Source organism: Bos indicus, chromosome 10 (assembly GCF_029378745.1).
Source record: "Bos indicus isolate NIAB-ARS_2022 breed Sahiwal x Tharparkar chromosome 10, NIAB-ARS_B.indTharparkar_mat_pri_1.0, whole genome shotgun sequence".
NCBI classification, from domain to species: Eukaryota; Metazoa; Chordata; class Mammalia; order Artiodactyla; family Bovidae; genus Bos; species Bos indicus.
The window spans coordinates 76976812-76996023 of NC_091769.1; the positions used below are offsets into that span (position 1 = coordinate 76976812).

At 44.5% G+C, this 19212-nt stretch overlaps 1 protein-coding gene across 2 annotated transcripts in view; it reads left to right on the forward strand.

Moving 5' to 3' along the window:
• The window catches only part of FNTB (farnesyltransferase, CAAX box, subunit beta), an 80492-nt gene extending 61590 nt beyond the window's left edge, over window positions 1-18902 (forward strand). Inside the window, exons 8-12 of one of the 2 annotated variants that reach the window (XR_002181638.2) lie at window positions 3824-3953; window positions 6539-6671; window positions 11874-11985; window positions 13218-13794; window positions 17431-17569. Coding sequence is in view for 1 of the 2 variants with exons in the window: in XM_019969067.2 (XP_019824626.1) it covers window positions 3824-3953; window positions 6539-6671; window positions 11874-11985; window positions 13218-13332; window positions 17431-17562 (622 nt within the window). In the remaining variant the exon portion in view is untranslated. Of the gene's footprint in view, window positions 1-3823; window positions 3954-6538; window positions 6672-11873; window positions 11986-13217; window positions 13795-17430 lie in introns of both variants that reach the window. The other variant, XM_019969067.2, reaches the window with a different exon arrangement.
• Window positions 18903-19212: the final 310 nt, after the last annotated feature.

Below are 19212 nucleotides of genomic sequence, written 5' to 3' on the forward strand. Positions count from 1 at the left end.
GTGGCTGAGCAGTAAAGAATCCACCTTCCAATGCAGGAGATGCAGGTTTGATCCCTGGGTCAAGAAGATCCTCTGGAGAAGGAAATGGCAACCCACTCCAGTATTCTTGCCTGGAAAATCCCATGGATGGAGGAGCCTGGCAGGCTACAGTTCATGGGGTTGCAAAGAGTCAGACATGACATAGTGACTAAACAACAGCAACAGCAGAGAAAGGGGTTGGGAGTGCTTTTGCTCAGGTCATAGACTTCCACTGAATCCTCCTGCTCAGTACAATACCTCCGCCTGCTCTCAGCTGTGCTGGAAATCCTGGAATTCACACTTCTTGATTAAGCCCCTGCAACCTCCCATCTGCTGGGTACCTGGAGGTCTAACTGAGTCTCTTTATCAATTTACCACCAGTCAACTCAGTTAAAAACCTTCCCATTTTAGGGGTAGCTTACATCGCTCAACTTGTCATTGGAGAACATCACCTTGCTTTCTGTTGCTTCAGCCCTCCTTTCCTCCCAGGGCTGGTGTAGGTTTCTCGGCTCTATTAAGTCAGTTACTTCTTATCTTCATCCTTTTCCAGCTTTCACGATTTTGTTATTTCCTGTCTGTATTCATATCCTCTCCTATTCTCCTTATCCTTATGGATTTATCCTTTTTAAAAATTCCTTTACTTTCATTTTACTGTGCTCTTTTCAATCCATTATATTTAGCTAGAAGAAACTCCCAAAGAATTTTGCTAAATTGCTCTCACCCATGTGAAAACAAAGGGATGGAAAGTGGAAATGTGTAAATAAATGCATATTGTGTGTGTGTGTGTGTGTGTTTTAAAGCTGAGTTAAGAAAAGTTAAGAAAAAAAAATTAAGAGGTCCCTTGCATATTCTTCACTCATCAGACCTTTCAAACTTGAGCTGTTCATATGCTCCAAGAAGCCAGATGCATTGGAAAGAAAATTTGGATTGTGTGTCTGGTTGGCCATGGGGTTGAGAGATGGAGGATGCTGAAGAAGCTATTCAGGGGGCAGCAGCCAGTTTTTGACTCTGCAGTGAACTCTCTGAGCCTCAGTTTAGTTCAATTCAGTTGCTCACTCATGTCCGACCCTTTGCGACCCCATGAACTGCAGCACACCAGGCTTCCCTGTCCATCACCAGCTCCCGGAATTTACTCAAACTTATGTTCATTGAGTCGGTGATGCCATCCAACCATCTCATCGTCTGTCGTCCCCTTCTCCTCCTGCCTTTCATCTCTCCAAGCATCAGGGTCTTTTCAAATGATTCAGCTTTTCGCATCAGATGACCATAGTATTGGAGTTTTAGCTTCAATATCAGTCCTTCCAACGAATGTTTAGAACTGATTTCCTTTAGGATGGACTGGTTGGATCTCCTTGCAGTCCAAAGGACTTTCAAGAGCCTTCTTCAACACCACAGTTCAATAGCATCAATTCTTCAGCATTCAGCTTTCTTTATAGTCCAACTCTCACATCTATACATGACTACTGGAAAAACCATAGCTTTGACTAGATGGACCTTTGGCTAAGTAATGTCTCTGCTTTTTTAATATGCTGTCTAGGTTGATCATCGGAGAAGGCAGTGGCACCCCACTCCAGTACTCTTGCTTGGAAAATCCCATGGACGGAAGAGCCTGGTAGGCTGCAGTCCATGGAGTCGCTAAGAGTCGGACACGACTGAGCGACTTCACTTTCACTTTTCCCTTTCATGCATTGGAGAAGGAAATGGCAGCCCACTCCAGTGTTCTTGCCTGGAGAATCCCAGGGACGGGGGAGCCTGTTGGGCTGCCGTCTATGGGATCGCACAGAGTCGGACACGACTGAAGCGACTTAGCAGCTAGGTTGATCATAACTTTTCTTCCAAGGAGTAAGCGTCTTTTAATTTCATGGCTGCAGTCACCATCTGCAGTGATTTTGGAGCCCCCCAAAATAAGTCTGTCACTGTTTCCACTGTTTCCCCATCTATTTGCCATGAAGTGATGGGACCAGATGCCATGATCTTAGTTTTCTGAATGTTAAGTGTTAAGCCAACTTTTTCACTCTCCTCTTTCACTTTCATCAGGAAGCTCTTTAGTTCTTTGCTTTCTGCCATAAGGGTGGTGTCATCTGCATATCTGAGGTTATCAGGCCTCTCTGAAAAAGGCCTCTGAATTCCCAAGGCCTCTCCTTTAATGAGAGGTGCCTGGAAGACAAGAAGTACTACAGATTCCCTTTTCTTCTACCCGGAAGTTGGATTAAGTGCTCATTGACCTGTACACCTGTGAGGATTTGTGAGGCAGATACACCTGCAGGGAATGTGACTCTATATACATATCTGTAGACCATTGGAAGTAAAGTTCTATGTTATATGAAAATATACAGAAAGGAAAATTTCTTTATATCACAGATAAAACAGGTTTATTAAGACATGCAAAAAGAAAATCTAAAGTCACCAACCACTCATGTTTCTTATCTTTCCAGAATTCCAGAAAAATCATGCAGTACATTATCATTTTATGACTTTTTCATGTAACGTATTTGGAACATTTTAAAGTATACTTCTGTAATATCATTTTAAATGACTATATAGTATTCTGTTATATGGATACATCATAATTTATATAACCAGTCCCTTACTATTGAGTTTCTAACATTTCACTATTATAAATGGGGATACAATAAACATTCTTATAATCTGATCTTTGAACACATTTATACTTACTTTGTAGAATTAATTCCTAGAAAGGGAAAGTGAAAGTCACTCAGTCATGTCTGACTCTTTGCTCCCCCATGGACTATACAGTCCATGGAATTCTCTAGGCCAGGATACTGGAGTGGGTAGCCTTTCCCTTCTCCAGGGCATCGTCCCAACCCAAGGATCAAACCTGGGTCTCCTGCATTGCAGGTGAGTTCTTTACCAACTGAGCTATCAGGGAATCCCTTTAATTCCTAGAAATGACCCTAATATTGCTGGGCCAAAGAGTATTAAGTTTTTATGGCTAGAAAATACAGTCATATTTTCTATATTATCTTACATTATCTAATTATCTTATAATCCCAATAATAATTATTATAGTAATAATTTGAAAATATAGGAATTTGTAATTTGGAGAAATAAATTTACTTTGGATAGCTATAAAGGTATATATGTTCATTCTGGAAGCTTTTTGAAAACACAGAAAAATAAAGAGGAAAGGTATCAGCAGTAGATTTGTATTAAAAGATAACCATCATTAGCAATTATTTTTCAATTTTATTTTAACCTGATGGTTATCACAGCAAACATGATTTTATAACTCTTTCCAAAAAGTAATGATTTGAAGTTCTATGTTTGTTCATTAGTAGACTATGTTTCCTTTATTTTTTTGAGGAAAGCGTGAAAGTCACTCAGTTGTGTCCAACTCTTTGCAACCCCATGGATTATATAGTCCATGGAATTCTCCAGGCCGGAATACTGAAGTGGGTGGCCGTTCCTTCTCCAGGGGATCTTCCCAACCCAGGGATCAAACCCAGGTTTCCCACATTGCAGGCGGAGGAAAAGACATTTCTAAAAGTTAATTAGCTGGCATGTTTCCATTCATAGTTTCAATTTTTAAAATAGAATTAGAAGAGTTGATTTATAAGTTGTGTTTCAGGTGTACAGCAAATTAATTCCATTATATATATATATAAATATAAATATTCTGGTTTATATATATATATTCTTTTTTATATTCTTTTCCATTATAGTTTATCACAAGATACTGAATATAGTTGCAGCAGTGTACGCCCTAAGCTGAGCCACTTCACTCTTTGCCATCCAGGGTGCTCACTGGTTGACACTCAGTCGGGTTTTCTCGACCTCCCCCCAGGTGTCAGAATTGGGAAGGTGGGATTGGCGGGGTACCAGGAATGGAAGCCCATGGCGGCTACACGTTCTGTGGCCTGGCTGCGCTGGTCATCCTCAAGAAGGAGCGCTCCTTGAACTTGAAGAGCTTACTAGTAAGTACTTGGTAATCTGTCTTCCCCTCAGGCCCCAGGGCCCTGGGATGTGACCGCTCAGACGTGCTGGTTTCAGGGACGTTTGTCTGTGTGAAGAGCTAGCAGTTCCTACCTTGAGCTCTGGGCTGACAGTCATGTAACAAAGCTTCAGATGCAGTTGTTGGATCGCCCAGCACTGTTAGGAGAGAGTGCAGGGGGTGAACATCTGCTCTCGGTCTCGGCTCCCTTCCTCCTGCCTTTCCTTCTTCCTGCTCTGAACCTTCTACATCGTGTGTTAGGCCAACCCCAGCGCCTTCTTGAGTCCCTCAGACATCTGGGGAGGGCCACAGTACCTGCCTCCTACTTCTAGGAGAGTGTAGCTTCAGTCTTTTAAAACTAGAGGTTTTCACATGTCTTAGAAAGATTCTCCTGGGAGAAGAAGTTATGAGAAGAGCTCTTATTACCCTCTGCACTGTGTGAGTGTTTCGTAGCTACCTTTACACGAGCTGGTCACCGCTGGGAATACACGGAGCGGGTGGCCCAGGCACTTATGTCTCAACTCCAAGCTCCTGCCCATTATTCAGAGTGAACTCATTATCCAGAGTGCAGTCAGCTTCAGGGACTTGTTAAATTGTAGCTAAATTATCATTGGAGGCCTGGTATACACACACACACAGCCACCAAGAAACTGTCTTTGGTGAAGCTTTTACTCCCTGATCATGACCTCAAAGCAAATCAGCTGCAACTGACATTCATCTCCTCTCCCTAAGTTCAGATGTCAGGTTGCCATTGTAGGAACTGTTGTGAGACCCATCATGGGGTCCCAAGAGAGTTTATATTTTTCCCTGTGCAGATACGACCAGTGGCATTTTGTCTTGGCCTTTAGGAAGCCTCCTGTAGCGTACTCTTCTTGAAGGTTCTCAAAGCCTGAAGGGTTTATGCCCAAATGGCCAACTTTATGCATAGACTTAGAGTTTATCAGACATTTAAAACCCTGATCACTAACAAAGTGTGAAACATGAAAGCCCCACCTCCCAGGCAGAAATAAGAAATAAGCAGATGTCTCAGTTCCAGTAACCGTGTTCTGGATTTGAACCCTTTCTCTGCCACTTCATAGCCATGTGACCTTGGGAAAATTGTCTAATCTGTTTTAACTTCAACTCTTTTTCTCCATAAAGTAGAGGTAATAGTTCTTTGAAGGTCAGAGAAGATAATATACATGAAACAGCCTGGAATGTAGTAGGTGCATCCTTCTTACCCAAGCTACTCCCTCCCTTCTGTTTGCTCTGGGAGAACTAGGACCCGTATCTGAAGGATTTTATGAATTCATATAGCCACGGGAAACAGAATAAATCCATGGGCTTAGGCACTGAAAAAAATTATTTAGTCTGGCTTATAAACACGTAATCTGTGGGGTAAGCAAAAATGAAGACTGGACTCCCTACTGTAGTGCCTGTTAGCTTGAGCAGTGCTTCGCCTGCTTTCGTTAGATGGCATCAGTCCTAGAGCACTGGCTCATGGAAGACTGGGGATATATTAGTGTGTATACCTGCAGTGCAGTGTGTTTTGTGTCGTTCTAAGAGTTTTAGGGTGGTGTTGCCTTGAACAGGGATATAATCTAAACTCTACAATTGTTCATTAAAGGAGGGCTGGACTGGTTCTTCCAAAGGGGGTCCTCAGTGACTCGTTTCAGGAACTCAGTGTAGTAAAACGTAGGTCCAGGTAAACGCCCTCTTCTGTACCTTTGGTGAAGAAGCTCCTTGAGATCCTGGCTGGTGGCTGGAACTGTCTTGAGGGGCTGGGAGGGACATGGAAGTATTATCTGCTCAGCCAGTTGGTCTGCTCATTCCTCGAGGCCAAGCCCTTGACTATCTTGATGTTCGAAGTAGAGTGTGTTTAGAAAACTTGGAGATAAGGGAGGAATGTATCACGTGTGACCACTGAGTGACACCAAGAGCCATTTTACAGGTTCACGGTAAAGGCTCTTGTCAGCCAGCCAGTTTGCCCTGGAGCAGCAGAGTGGCTAGAGCCCACAGAGCCATCCTCATTCACCAGGGCTAGTGGCTTCTGCCCCTGGTTCTGCAAGGGCCGAGGGCTGTGCTAAGAAACCTGGGGTGAATTTCCTTGCCAAAAATGGTGTGAAATCATCTGACGATTTGTGGCACAAAATTCCATTTATTTGCTTTTAATAAACTTCCCTGAGAAAGTAAAGTGAATAGAAATGAGCCACCGGTGGTCTGGCCTGAAACTTCCCAGTTACACCTTGTTTATTAAGAGGCATTATTGCAGGTCTCCTTCCAGGCCAGGTTGGCCCCTTTGTTCTTTCAGCACCAGAACCCTCTTGGAACCCAGGACAGGCGGATAGTTGTCTGTTAGGCCCCAAGCAGGAATTCATGTTGGTTGCCTCCAGAGGGTTAAACTAGCTGTGGCAGTGTAGAGCCCTCTGTGACGTTGAGGGCGAGGAAGTCTGAGGTCAAAGCAAGGGAACGGGAGTTGAGAAGCCAAAACCTGGCAACGTTCCCTCCCAGACCTGCCTCTGGAGAGCTGGCTGGATCACATGTCTCTTTTAACCTCTGGCGCCTCTCTCTTCTCTGTCTCACGCTCAGCAATGGGTGACAAGCCGGCAGATGAGGTTTGAAGGTGGATTTCAGGGCCGCTGCAACAAGCTGGTAGACGGCTGCTACTCCTTCTGGCAGGCGGGTCTCCTGCCCCTGCTTCACCGCGCGCTGCACGCCCAAGGTGAGCCCGGGTGCTGGCGGGGCTGGCGGCTCCCCTCGGCTGCTGACCGAGTCGGAGGCCAGGGCGCTTGGTTAGAGGGGTTGAAACAGGCTCTGTCCATCCTGGATTTTGAGTACCCAGTGTGGACCCTCCCGCCCTAGGCATGCGTGTGCCAGCTAGGATTTCGTCCTTGGGTTCAGAGGTCACTGCTGCTTCACACCGGCTGTGGCAGGTGGGGGAGGTGGGCGCCTGGCCGCGTGGTGACTGCCACCTCAGCTGAGTGTGAAGCCACAGGTTCCGATGCAGAGCTTTGTGTGAGTCAGGCCAGACTGAAAACCCACACTGTGCCCATGGTCACAACAGTGCCAAAAAGGCAGAAACAACCCCTGGAGCAAAGAGCCACCATGCCAGGCTGGCTGTGTGGCGGCCGCCATTACAAGTGTCATAGTTTAAATTCACTGAAGAATCCTGGACACAGGTTAGTACTGCCTCCCCACCCCCAACCCCCCACCACTGGAGTAGAGAGACCTGGGTTCATCATCTCTGTGGGACCTCAGATGGGAATGCAAATCCAAGCAGGGAAATAGAGAGCAAATTTCTGGGAGCCTTGCCTTGTTACCTCTCAAAATCTCAGGCCGCCTCCTGAATCATCTTTCTCATTTACTTCACGTGAGGACAGGAAGGAAACCGGTGGGAGAGGGGAGGTCATGGTGGCCCTGCTGCGTGCTGACAAGTCTCGGAGTATGAGCCCTTGGCCCAGAAGAAAGCTTAGTAGTTGGGTTATTCTTTGCTCAAATGTAGAGATACAATTCTTTTCTACTGCCCCCCATCCTCCCGCCCACCTGCTTGCCGGACACACAACTTTCTCTTGTTTGGCTGTTTTTTCCTGAGTCCCTTGCATTAGTTCCTTATTTGAAGTAAACAGAGGCTCTCTCCTGTGTCCCCGTCACCCCACCTTCCCTGTCACAGCCTATCCTAAGATTCCTCTGCCTAGAGCCCCGGTTTCAAGGTGCTGAGCTGAGGCCTCCCGCTGACTCTGGAGCCTGCATGGTCTCTGCTTTGGACACTAGAGTAGGAAATCAGAAATTCCCTGAGAGTCCAATGTTTCAAAACGAGAAATAACTTAGGGTTTTAGTGATCTCTGTTTTTGGAACTGGTGAGGTCAAACCTCTGGTAACACCCTCCGCCTTTCACAAGCCTGTCCCTGGAGGGGATAAGATGCAGTCATTCTGTAGCTGCCGGGAGAATCTGGTGAGAGGGTAAGAGGAGCCCTACCTGCCCAAGTCTTCACGGGGTCCCTGCTTTCCATTTTGCTTTTTATAGCACAAGTTTTGGAGGCCTGGTCATATTCCCACATTTGCCTGTGGAAGAAAGTCAGTTGTCTGTGAATTTTGGTACTTCCAGCTTTTTTCACTCCCTGGGAGGAGGCCCATATTAGGCCTGCAGCTCAGTTCTCAGCAAATAGTGGGCTTGGACCAGGCAGGGATCTGGGAGGAAGTTTGGAGTGGTGGACAAAGTACTGATGTTGAGAGTCAGAAGGAGATGCGATGTAGAAAGATACTCACAATATACTGTAGTCAAAGTTAGGTTTCAAAGCAGTATGTATGGAATTCACCAGGGAAGTTCCAGGAAACATACTTTTAAAGTTTTATATCCCACTGTTCAGTTCAATTCAGTCGCTCAGTCGTGTCCGACTCTTTGCGACCCCATGGACTGCAGCACGCCAGGCCTCCCTGTCCATCACCAACTCCCGGAGTTTACTCAAGCTCATGTCCATTGACTCGGTGATGCCATCCAACCATCTTATCCTCTGTCGTCCCCTTCTCCTCCCGCCTTCAATCTTTCCCAGCATCAGGGTCTTTACAAATGAGTCAGTTTTTCACATCAGGTGGCCAAAGTATTGGAGTTTCAGCTTCAACATCAGTCCTTCCAATGAATATTCAGGACTGATCTCCTTTAGGATGGACTAGTTGGATCTCCTTGCTGTCCAAGGGACTCTCAAGAGTCTTCTCCAACACCACAGTTCTTTTACCATGTATATTACTTTTATTTTAGTAAGTGAACAAATATGTTTTTTGAAGGTGATGATGCTGACACTGATAATTAAAACGATGACGTGGCACGTGAACCCAGGCCATCCCTGACTTGGCGAGTGGTCGTCAGGCCGTCAGTAGTCCATGAGGTGGCTGCCTTAGGCATAGAAGACAGTATTTGAGTAGAAGAATGAATTATTATTAACATATTTAAAACGTCCAGTGCTAAGTCACTTTTTTTTTGTGGAGCAGTAAGACCGCAGCAGGCCTGTGAGTTTCTGTTTGGATTGATAGTTACTAGTTTCTGGCTTGGGACGTACTCCATAGCTGTCCACCTGCAAGACTGAGCTCCATGTGGCTGTACCTATCAGTTACTATTGGAAAAACTTCTGATTTCTCAGATAAAAGGAACCTTTGAAATGCAAAATGACATTATAATGGGGATCTGTATTTTAAGGGAGAGGGATAAAGGATTTAAAAGGCACAGTTATTACTCTGTAATCATATCACCTTTTATCCCTCTGTGATTATGTGTGTTGATGTGCGAATTCAGGATCTCAGGAAGTTCTTGTTGAGTTTATGAACTTTGAGGAATGTAGGAGGTAACCGCAACACTATAATCTATTTAATAATAAACGTAGCATTTTCTTCTCAGATTCCAATTTTAGCGATAGGTTATCATTTACCTTAAGGTAACAGTCTTTTATTTATTATAGGATATGAAATAAAGGTATATTTTATACTGATGTTTCATACAGTTAATCCTAAAGTTTGATAAATACGCTTTTTAAAATAACAACTTTCTTGAGATATAATTTACATGCTGAACAATCTAATGATTTGAAGTGTACAATTTAGTGTTTTTAGTGTTTTCAGAGTTGTGCAACCACCCCTGCGATCAGTTTTAGAATTTTCATGCCCCGCCCCGGCCCCTGCCACCGCAATCCCTGCAACCATTGAATGTGCTTCTTAAAAGAAGAAATCACAAAGGAAAAATCAACAGTGTCATCATGGCATATGATAAACTATATTTATGTAATTTTAAAAACCCATTTAGCCGAAAAGTAGAGCAAAAAGGGAGAAATAAGTATATCATATGATACAGATACAGGGTAAATACAGTAAGAAGTTAGGTTAATAAAACTGACTCTTGTATCTCAGAAGACAAAGGATACTTTCAAAAGGAAATACAACTAGTAAGCAAGTTATGAAAAAACTTCACCCTAATTAGTAATTAAAAGTGAGATAAATAATTAGGTACCCTTTCTTTTTAACATTTTAAGTGCTGAAAACTTGTTTCCATATATGATGTTTTATCTTATTTTTATTTTATATTGAAGCATAGTTGATTCACTGTGTTAGTTTCAGGTATATGGCAAAGTGATTCAGTTACACATGCATCACCGAGAACTTTTTAAAAGTAACCAGTGCTGGAGGTGGTACAGGAAAAATCTTAAATTTTACTGGCAGCTATAGAAAGTCTTAAAGCAGTTTATCAATATCTATGAAAAGCCTTAAAAATGTTTATTCTTTTTTAACTGAATCATTCCACTGCTTTGACTCTATTTCAAGAAAATAATCCTAAACATAGAGAAGATTCACAGAGGTGTTTACTGCGGCATTTTTTATGATTGCAAGGAACTGGAAACAGCCTTGGCAACAAGTACGCTAGAGAGAAGTCCCATCATATCTGTGTGTATCTCCTACAGTGCTGTGCTCACAGGTGGAGAAAGAACAAAGAGGAAAGTAATTACAGTACTGTGAGCACTTCAGGAAGCATGTGTCCTGGGCTGGGCACAAGAAGGGGGCCCTGACTGTGCTTCTCTTCCCTAGGCTCAGTTCCCGTGTGCCTCTTCCAGTGTGAGCATCTCAGGGGCCGGGCAAGACTTGAGTGTTGAAGATGAGTGTTTTTTGTACGCGGCCCCCAAACATCAGCCGACCATGCACATCATCCAGGGCTCAACCTGGGAGATAGCAGTCACTTTCTGACTGCCCCCATCTCTCCTCCCATCTCTCATTTAAGAAATCTGAACATGATTATTTTCTGTAGTCGTCTATGTAGATGAATATTCCAAAATTAACTCATTTGGAAAGTTCTTTTTATGTACCACATTTGCTATAAACTTTGATGAATTTTTACCATAGAAGATTCTCTATGCATATATGTGCGAGTTTGGGTCCAGTGCCTATGTTGATGCCATTACATGTGTCCACTTACGAAATACTCTGTGGCTTTTCAGAATGATGGTTATGAAGATTATGTAGCAGAACAGAAAAGTGTATGCCTCTAGAGTTAAATGAAAGACATAAGATACAGAAATATCATACCTGTATAGAAAAATGCATAAAACAAAAAAAGACAGAAAGAAAAATTAGCTTTCAGTTGCCATTTACAGGGTGTTCACTGCCTTTGTAGACCTGGTGTATCAAAGTATAAAATTGACTGAAGACTTAATGCACAGCCTATATGTGTATTTTTAAAAACAATTCTCATATAAATGTTTCCATGCACACCTGCTGGGTGGTAATTTGTCCCTCCTCCTCCCCTGATAACCGTGTCCACAGATTCTCTGACTGCTGGTTGAACTTCAGAGTGAAGAAGCTCGGTTGCTGGCCAGTACTTTAGTATCATCACCAGAATCCCAATTTCTGCTTAGACTACCATATGATGCAGGAGGGCAGTTATTAGAATTCTTCTTAGAGAAACTTTTTGAGCCAAGAGACTAGCTGGAGAATTCCCTTTAGAGATGGATTAAAGCAACAGCCAGTATTACCCCTGTTGGAGTTCTCTCGGCTAATCAAGAGTCTGGTTGACAAGAGAGACGTGCTAGAGAAAAAGTCTTAAGAAGCCCAAGGGGAGGCATTATGAACCCAGTCAGGCGCAGCAGCAGAGGTCAGTGTGGAAAGCTGGGCTAAAAAGCTCGTCTGTGCCTGCAAGGGATGTGGTTTAGAACTGCCATCCAAGGTAAGGAGAAGTAAAGCCAAGTGCTGCTCTGACCTGCTGCTCTCTGACCCATTTTAAGGTTCCGGAGAAGGGACGTGTCCCAAGAATGTGATTTTCAAGATTAGTCCAAGCAGAATGGGGGGAAACCTTGACTGTTCCTATTGGATCATGAAATACAAAGTAGGCATTGATCCTCCACGGACGTCTCCCAGGCCCAGGCGCACACTGACCCTTTGTCCTCTGCAGGTGACCCTGCCCTCAGCATGAGTCGCTGGATGTTTCACCAGCAGGCCCTGCAGGAGTACATCCTGATGTGCTGCCAGTGCCCCACCGGGGGGCTTCTGGACAAACCTGGCAAGTGAGTGCCTTGTCTCTGGGGAGGGCGGGGCGAGGGGGCTGAGCACGCAGGCCTGCTCAGACCCGGACAGGGCAGCCCTTTCCGTGCAGCTGCTTAGTGCCCACGTGGCATGGGAGCAGCTGGGCATGGAGCAGCCCTGTCCACCATGTGTCCATCCTGCGCTTCCAGCTCCCTCCTTTTCCTGGCTTACCTGCACCCCCTTACCAGTTAGGTAAACAGATTGCTGCATGGGTAACATTTCTTTCCTTTTTTATTTAACCAACTTGACCTAAATAGAACAGGATACAGGGTTTTAAAACTCCTGGGTGTCATGCTGTTGTTGTTTAGTCGCTAAGTCGAGTCCGACTCTCTGCGACCCCATGAACTGCAACACGCCAGGTTTCCCTGTCCTTCACCATCTCCTGGAGTTTGCTCAGATTTATGTCCATAGAGTCAGTAATGCCGTCCAGCCATCTCATCCTCTGTCGTCCCCTTCTCCTCCTGCCCTCAATCTTTCTCAGCATCAGGGTCTTTTCCAGTAAGTTGGCTCTTCATATCAGATGGCCAAAGTACTGGAGCTTCAGCTTCAACATCAGTCCTTCCAATGAATAGTCAGGGTTGATTTCCTTTAGGATTGACTAATCTCCTTGCTGTCTGAGGGGCTCTCAAGAATGTCATAAACAGAGATTATAATCACAGCTTTCATAGAGTAGATTGAACACCTTTAGGTGCCATACTGAAAGAAAAAGGGAAGCCAATCAAGTCCTGTTCCCTTTGCTGCTCTCTTTCCTCATCCCCCAACCCGACCCCCTCCCTGCCCCCTGCACACACACATACATCCTGCCTCCTCCTGCATGCATCCAGGGGAAGGCTCAGCTGAAGGCTGGCCCCAGCAATTTACCCATTTGTAAATTTTGACCCATTTGAAGAAAGAATTTGACCCATTTCTAGAAATTTTGGTGTGGGATTTTTTATGGCTCTTTTTTTTTTTTTTAATGTACTCTTTGGATTTAGCAACACTACCCTGGAGAGCCCTTCCTAGAAGGAAGTCAAGAGGACAGACAGTTCCTGCGGTCAGGCAGGGTGGAGCTCTGAAAAACGCTGATGGGGGAAGCCAGGCTTCTAGGCGTGTGGAGGGTGGGTTTGGTCACCTGAGTGCTTCCTGGGCCTCATCTATGGCCTTGTCTTCGGAGGCTGTGCCAAGGTGGGTGGAGAGCAGAGGATACCTACTCAGAGCTGCCGCATCCTTGCAGGTCCCGGGACTTCTACCACACCTGCTACTGCCTGAGTGGCCTGTCCATAGCCCAGCACTTCGGCAGTGGAGCCATGTTGCACGATGTGGTCTTGGGTGTACCTGAAAACGCCCTGGTAAGGCGGGATGCGGGGGGGAGCTTACCACCGCTTCTCCACAGGGCCCCCAGGACGGGGCTGGCAGGAGGGCAGAGCAGCCCTGTGGGGCCTACAGAACCGACGACACGAGTGTCCCCCATGGACAGGCTGGTGAGCTCGCCGTCCCCACACCCCCTCTGTCTGCAGCCCATTCCCCATTTGTGAGCACCTGACCGGGCTAACTCGAGGTTCTAAGCAGGAATCCAGCCTGCGACGGAGGGTGTATGCCTGTGTCCCAGAGTCTAGGACCCAGAGCACTTGTCATTAGTCCCCGTCTCCGAGGAAGCTGGCTTGGGAGCAGTGGTTTCTGCATCTGCAGCAGCAGCCCCTCCCTGTGTGGCTGATGTCTTCTCTTGGAGCTCTCAACGTGCAGCCCTGCATCCAGAGAAACCCTCTCAGACCACCGTCTATAAATGAGATGCCCGGAAACACTCGGCCAGAGTATGATTTGTGCCCTTCGTAGCACCAGCACAATTTGTCATGTGTGTTTAATTGGCTTTTGTCTGCTTCCCTCAAAAACCGTCAGCCCCCTGTGGGCAGGCTGTTCACGGCGGCATCCAGCCTCAGGCCAGCCTGGCCACAGGCGATGCTTCTGAACCTAGTCAGGAGCCTGAGACATGACTCCGACTAAGACTGTCCATGGCCGTCAGATGATGTGCCCATGCAGACTGTCATGAAATATTCCAGCAGAAGAAACGCTGATGGCCAGTAGGTGGATGAAAAAATGCTCAGCCTCACTAATCAATTGAGAAAACCCAAGTAACAACCCTTCAGCTTTCTCATGTGTTTGCCTGCTACGCAGCCCTCTTCCGTTCCTTCCCCTCCCTCCTTCCTCATTGTAACCCCATCCTCAGTTCATCACTGATCATGCCTGCAGATGTTTTTGTGCTGTCACTGCAGAGGTATGTATCCACAAATCATAGAGTTGTTTGTATGCTTTCCGTTGCTTTATAACGGCTATCAACCACATCACTTTTCTCACTGACCGTTACCCTGAGGTTTAGCTGACTTCATGTATGTTGTTTTAATTTATTAATCTTGACTACTGTATGGGATCCCCTTGTCTAGGTGTACTCCAGTTGAGTTTTCTAGTCTCCAGTTGGTCGGCATCGAGAGGTTTCACTTGTGCTGTGCCATGAGGTGTTGCAGTGAACATTCTTGTTAAGTTTCTCTGGGACACCCGCCTTCATCTTCACTAGATGGCCCTGAACTGTACCCCTGTGCGACTGGGTTGTTTTTCACTCACACAGCACCAAGCTGAGTTGTGCTGTAGTTAGATATTTCCTTTCTGCTAACTTGACTAGCAGCATCTCAGTTTTCTTTTGCATTGCCCTGGTTACTGGTGAGGCTAAGCATCTTTTCAAACATTTTTTGGGCCATTTGTGTTATGTCTTCTGTAAATCGCCAGCCACTTTTTTCCTTTGCTCATTTTCTGATTTGTAATTTCGTTTGCTCTTTTCTTATGCATGTTGCAGTTCTTTGTGTGTTCTTGACGCGAGTTCTTCGTCAATGGAATGTGTATGTGTGTGGCGAATCTCTTCCAGTTTGTGACTTTTCACCTTATTAGTGTTTTTTCTTGAATAGAAGATTTTAACTCTGAAGTAAATAATTTTATTTGCCTTTTTGGTTTTCAAAGGTTTGGGGAGGGTGGGGTTACTTAAGAAATCTTTTCCTACCTGAGGTCATAAATATATTTTCTTCTAAACAATGTAAATTTTGCTTTTCCCATCTAATTTTTTAAATTCTCTTGGAATTGATCTCCATCTGTAGTGAGGGTTGGATATAATTTTATCTTTTTCTTGTTTTGGATACCAGTTGACCAGCACCATTTACTGAAGTTTACAACCTTTCCTACTGATGTGTATCACATGTTTGTTACATACTCAAGTTTCTGTTTATGAGTTGATTCTCTTTCTGGACACTCTGTTCCATGGGTCTGTTTTATTATCTTCACTGTCTTATCAAATCTTAAATGCATGTAAGCAAGTCTCACTCACCCACCTCATTCTTTTGTTTTCATTATCCTTTGCCTTTTGCATTTTAGGATTTCCTGTGCATTTTAGGATCAGCTTATTAAGTTCCACAAAAGCTAGTGGAATTTGTATTACATTGAATTGCATTGAATGTAATATTAATGGGAGACAACTGACTTTAATATTAAGGCTTCCCTTAATATTTTTCAGGTTTTTTACCTATATTTTAATGGTCTTTTATCATTTCCCACAAAGGACTAGCATATCTCGTTAGATTTATGTCTTAAGAAATTTATAGTTTTTGTGTCTATTGTGACTGGAGTATTTTTTCCACTTTATTTTATAATTGGCTGTTATTAATGTATAGAAATGCTATTGATAATTGTTGTTTAACTTTGCACCCAGCAGCCTTGCTGAATTCTTTTTTTTTTTTTTTGTTCCAATCAACTTATGGGATCTTAGTTACCTGACCAGGGGTCAAATCCAGCCCCCTGCAGTGGAAGCCTGGAGTCCTAACCACTGGACCACCAGGGAATTCCCACTGAATTCTAATAGTTGTTAATAGTTTGTCTACAGAATCTCTTAGATTTTTTTATTTAGACCGTAATATCATCTTCAAATAAGGACAGTTTTGCCATTTCCTTCCTGATGCTTAAGAATTTTATTTATCTTGCCATGTAAGATAATTTTATTTATCTTGCTATGTTGGCTAAACGCTCTGTGGAGTGTTGACCAGAAGTGGTAATAAAAAGTGTTCAGATTGTAATGGAAAGGCTTCTATAATTCCACCATTCAGGAAGATGCTGACTGTGAGGTTTTGATAAATATTTCATGTCAAGTTAAGGATATTTCCGCCCCCTTTCCTGGTCTGCTGAGTTGTTTTTTGTTTGAATCATAATCTAGTGTTAAATTTTATTGAATGCTTTTCCCACATCTGGGTTTTCCTCCTTTAATCTGTATTATGTTTTGTTAATACACATTGTGATGTTAACTTTACATTAGAAAGATAAACCCTACTTGGTTATAATAGAGAGTATGTGTGTGTGCTGGTTTATCACACTGCTGATTAGCCCTGGTGGTGTTTTTGGCTCATGTTTTTATTTAGGATTTTTTTTTGCATGTGTGTTCATGAGAAAGATTGATCTCAATTTTTGTTTTATGGTACTGTTCTTTTCCAGTTTGTGTTTCAGGATAATATAGCCTCATAAAATTAGATAGTTATCTTCCTACCCTTCTTTTTCTTTAGAAAGTTTTATGTAAGTTAGAGATTATAAGCTAACACTTGCTTGAGAAAACAGGTAGACCTAGTATTTGGTGGGGTGGAGGAAATGGTTGTAGCAGAATAAACAATTGTTATTTAACTTATTCATATAGGCTTTAAAGGATTTCTTCTTGAGCAATTTTGAAAATCCATATTGTCCTATAAAGCTGCTCAGTTTATCAAAATTTTTATATTTTGGCATGAAACTGGGCATGGTATTTTCTTTGAAGTTTTAAAATCTCTTGCAATTATGTACCCTTCTTCATTGTCCCAGAGTGGAAGAATCCTGAATCCTGGCCCAGGACTGTACCCTGTCTCAAACCAGAGTCTCTGTGGTGCAGTGGGATAAAATAATTTATATATGGCCTGACACATTTACTTCAATGTTAGGGTTGTGTACCTTTTTCTTGATTATAAATATAAATGCATGGTCATTGTTTTAATAATTGAGATATATAAAAAAGTATAAATTAGAAATTTTTAAATAGTCATGTCACTGCTCCTATTTTGGAATATTCCATATACATCACATCTACAAACACTTTAAAAAGTAAGTTTGGGATAGCACACATAATGTTACCCTCATTTAATGTAAGTATTTGCCAATATCATCAAATATTTGAAAGCGTATTTTTTAACGGCTCCATAATCCCTTTGTGTCCCACGTGGTAGAACACGTTTTTACCAGTACCCTGTTGTTGAACCTTAGGGCCTTGTAAGATAAATCTCCATGTGCAACTCTGATTTTTGTTATATTCTTACAAGCGCATTTAATGGGCAAAGCCTGTGCACATGTCCAAGGGCCATGGGGTGATTGATTGGCATCTGTTCTTCTCTTTGCAGCAGCCCACTCACCCTGTGTACAATATTGGACCAGACAAAGTGATCCAGGCTACCATGCACTTTCTGCAGAAGCCAGTTCCAGGCTTTGAGGAGCATGAGGATGAGGCATCAGCAGAGCCTGCCACTGACTAGGGGACACGGGGCCTGCAGCTCTGCGTTCACCCATCTCCCCAGTCAGACCAAGGTTTATACATGTCGATACATACTGCATTTTGTGCTGCACAAGCCTTGGCCGCTGTGAAGCTTGGTTCTTTGTCCATTTTTGTTAAACAGAACAAAACTGATGGCTCTTGGTTCAGAGAACACAATGGTGTGGTTTTTTAAAAATTCTTTCCACTCCCGTCCTACCAAAACCTACCAGCTGTGTAGCATCTGGACCCGGCTCTGGCCTGGCCAGGGTTGGCTGGGGAGCAGTGCATGCTGGAATAGCAGCCCCGCACCGCCAGCTGGCCAGCGCGACCGTCCATTGAAATGAATGATGTCCAAGTATTACAGCATTCAGAGCTGTTGCTGCGATTCTCACGTGTGCTACCACTGTGTCACCAGGAAGATGGCCTCCTATGGGTGCAAAGAAGTCTGCTCCATGCCTAGGCAGGGGCTTTGAGTCTCACCAAAATGAATTTTCCAGGAAGATAACGTGGTGGGGCTTCACTCAGAGGTGCCCAAGGTCCTCGCCTCCCAGCTTGGTTACTTGCAAGGGGAAGGAGCTAGGGTTGGGGGAGAAGGGATCAGGAGGTGTGAGTCCCTCCCTCTCCAGACTGGGCACTGACCACACATCTCTAAGGCCAGCTGCTGCATGGGCAGGATTTGCCTCGGCCCCAGTTGTGGTAGCTTAGACCTGGGAACCAATTATGAGTGGAAAACGAACTTCTTGTTCAACTCTGAGCCAGAGGAAGCAGCCCCAGAGCCACCCCATCACGTGCTCTGAACAGCCCCTCTGAAGACTGCGAAGCAGTACCTTCAGCCCTTGGCCAGGCTATGTTTCCGTCTTTCTTGCCCCGACTCCCTGCTCACCCTTCTGAAAGACAGTGTTGTCTTCTCTCACCCTGAGTATTAACACTACTAAGTCTTTCACCTTCATTTCTGACTCAGGATTTATTCACATCCTGCCTACTCCAGGCTCAGAGAAAGAAAACCTAGTGCTAGATAAGCTGGATGCTGCCAGGGCAGGGCTGAGCGCTGCCCAGAGTGTTCAGCCTGGCAGGGCCCCTGCTGCCCACACAGAACAACTCTTTCTCGGTTAGTAGGGGTGCTGTTGGCTCACCTATCCACTCCGATGGTCACAGCAAGCTCTATGTCGCTGGTCTGGCCTTCCTGTAAGCAGCCGTGGGCTGTGGGCAGATGGGGACCCAGAGATGCAGTGTAAGACTCATCTCAAAAACTCTGGCCATCTGCTGCCTCTAATTCCCTAGTGCTTTGGCGTATTGAGCTATGTATTACCTCCTTGAAATAATAAAAAAAATAACCTTTTCTATGATGTCTCTCATTCGTGACTGGTACCAAGAAAACTCCCGAGCGTCCAGCGTTAGGAGCTCTCCAAGTTGCTTGTGGGTCACCTGTCTCCTGTATGTGATTCCAGACCAGGCGAGTCAGTATTTACAAAGAGGAGTGACTTGGCTTCCTCCTGCCCACACCTTCTCCAGTCGAGGACAGGGAGGACCTAACCAAGATGGGGAGAACCCAACCTCCCTGGAGCCCTTGTTTGTCCAGCATTCCACACACAGGTGTCAGTCTGTGTGTCTGTCTCCTTCGCCTGGCTATGAGCAGGGACCTTGCTCCTGA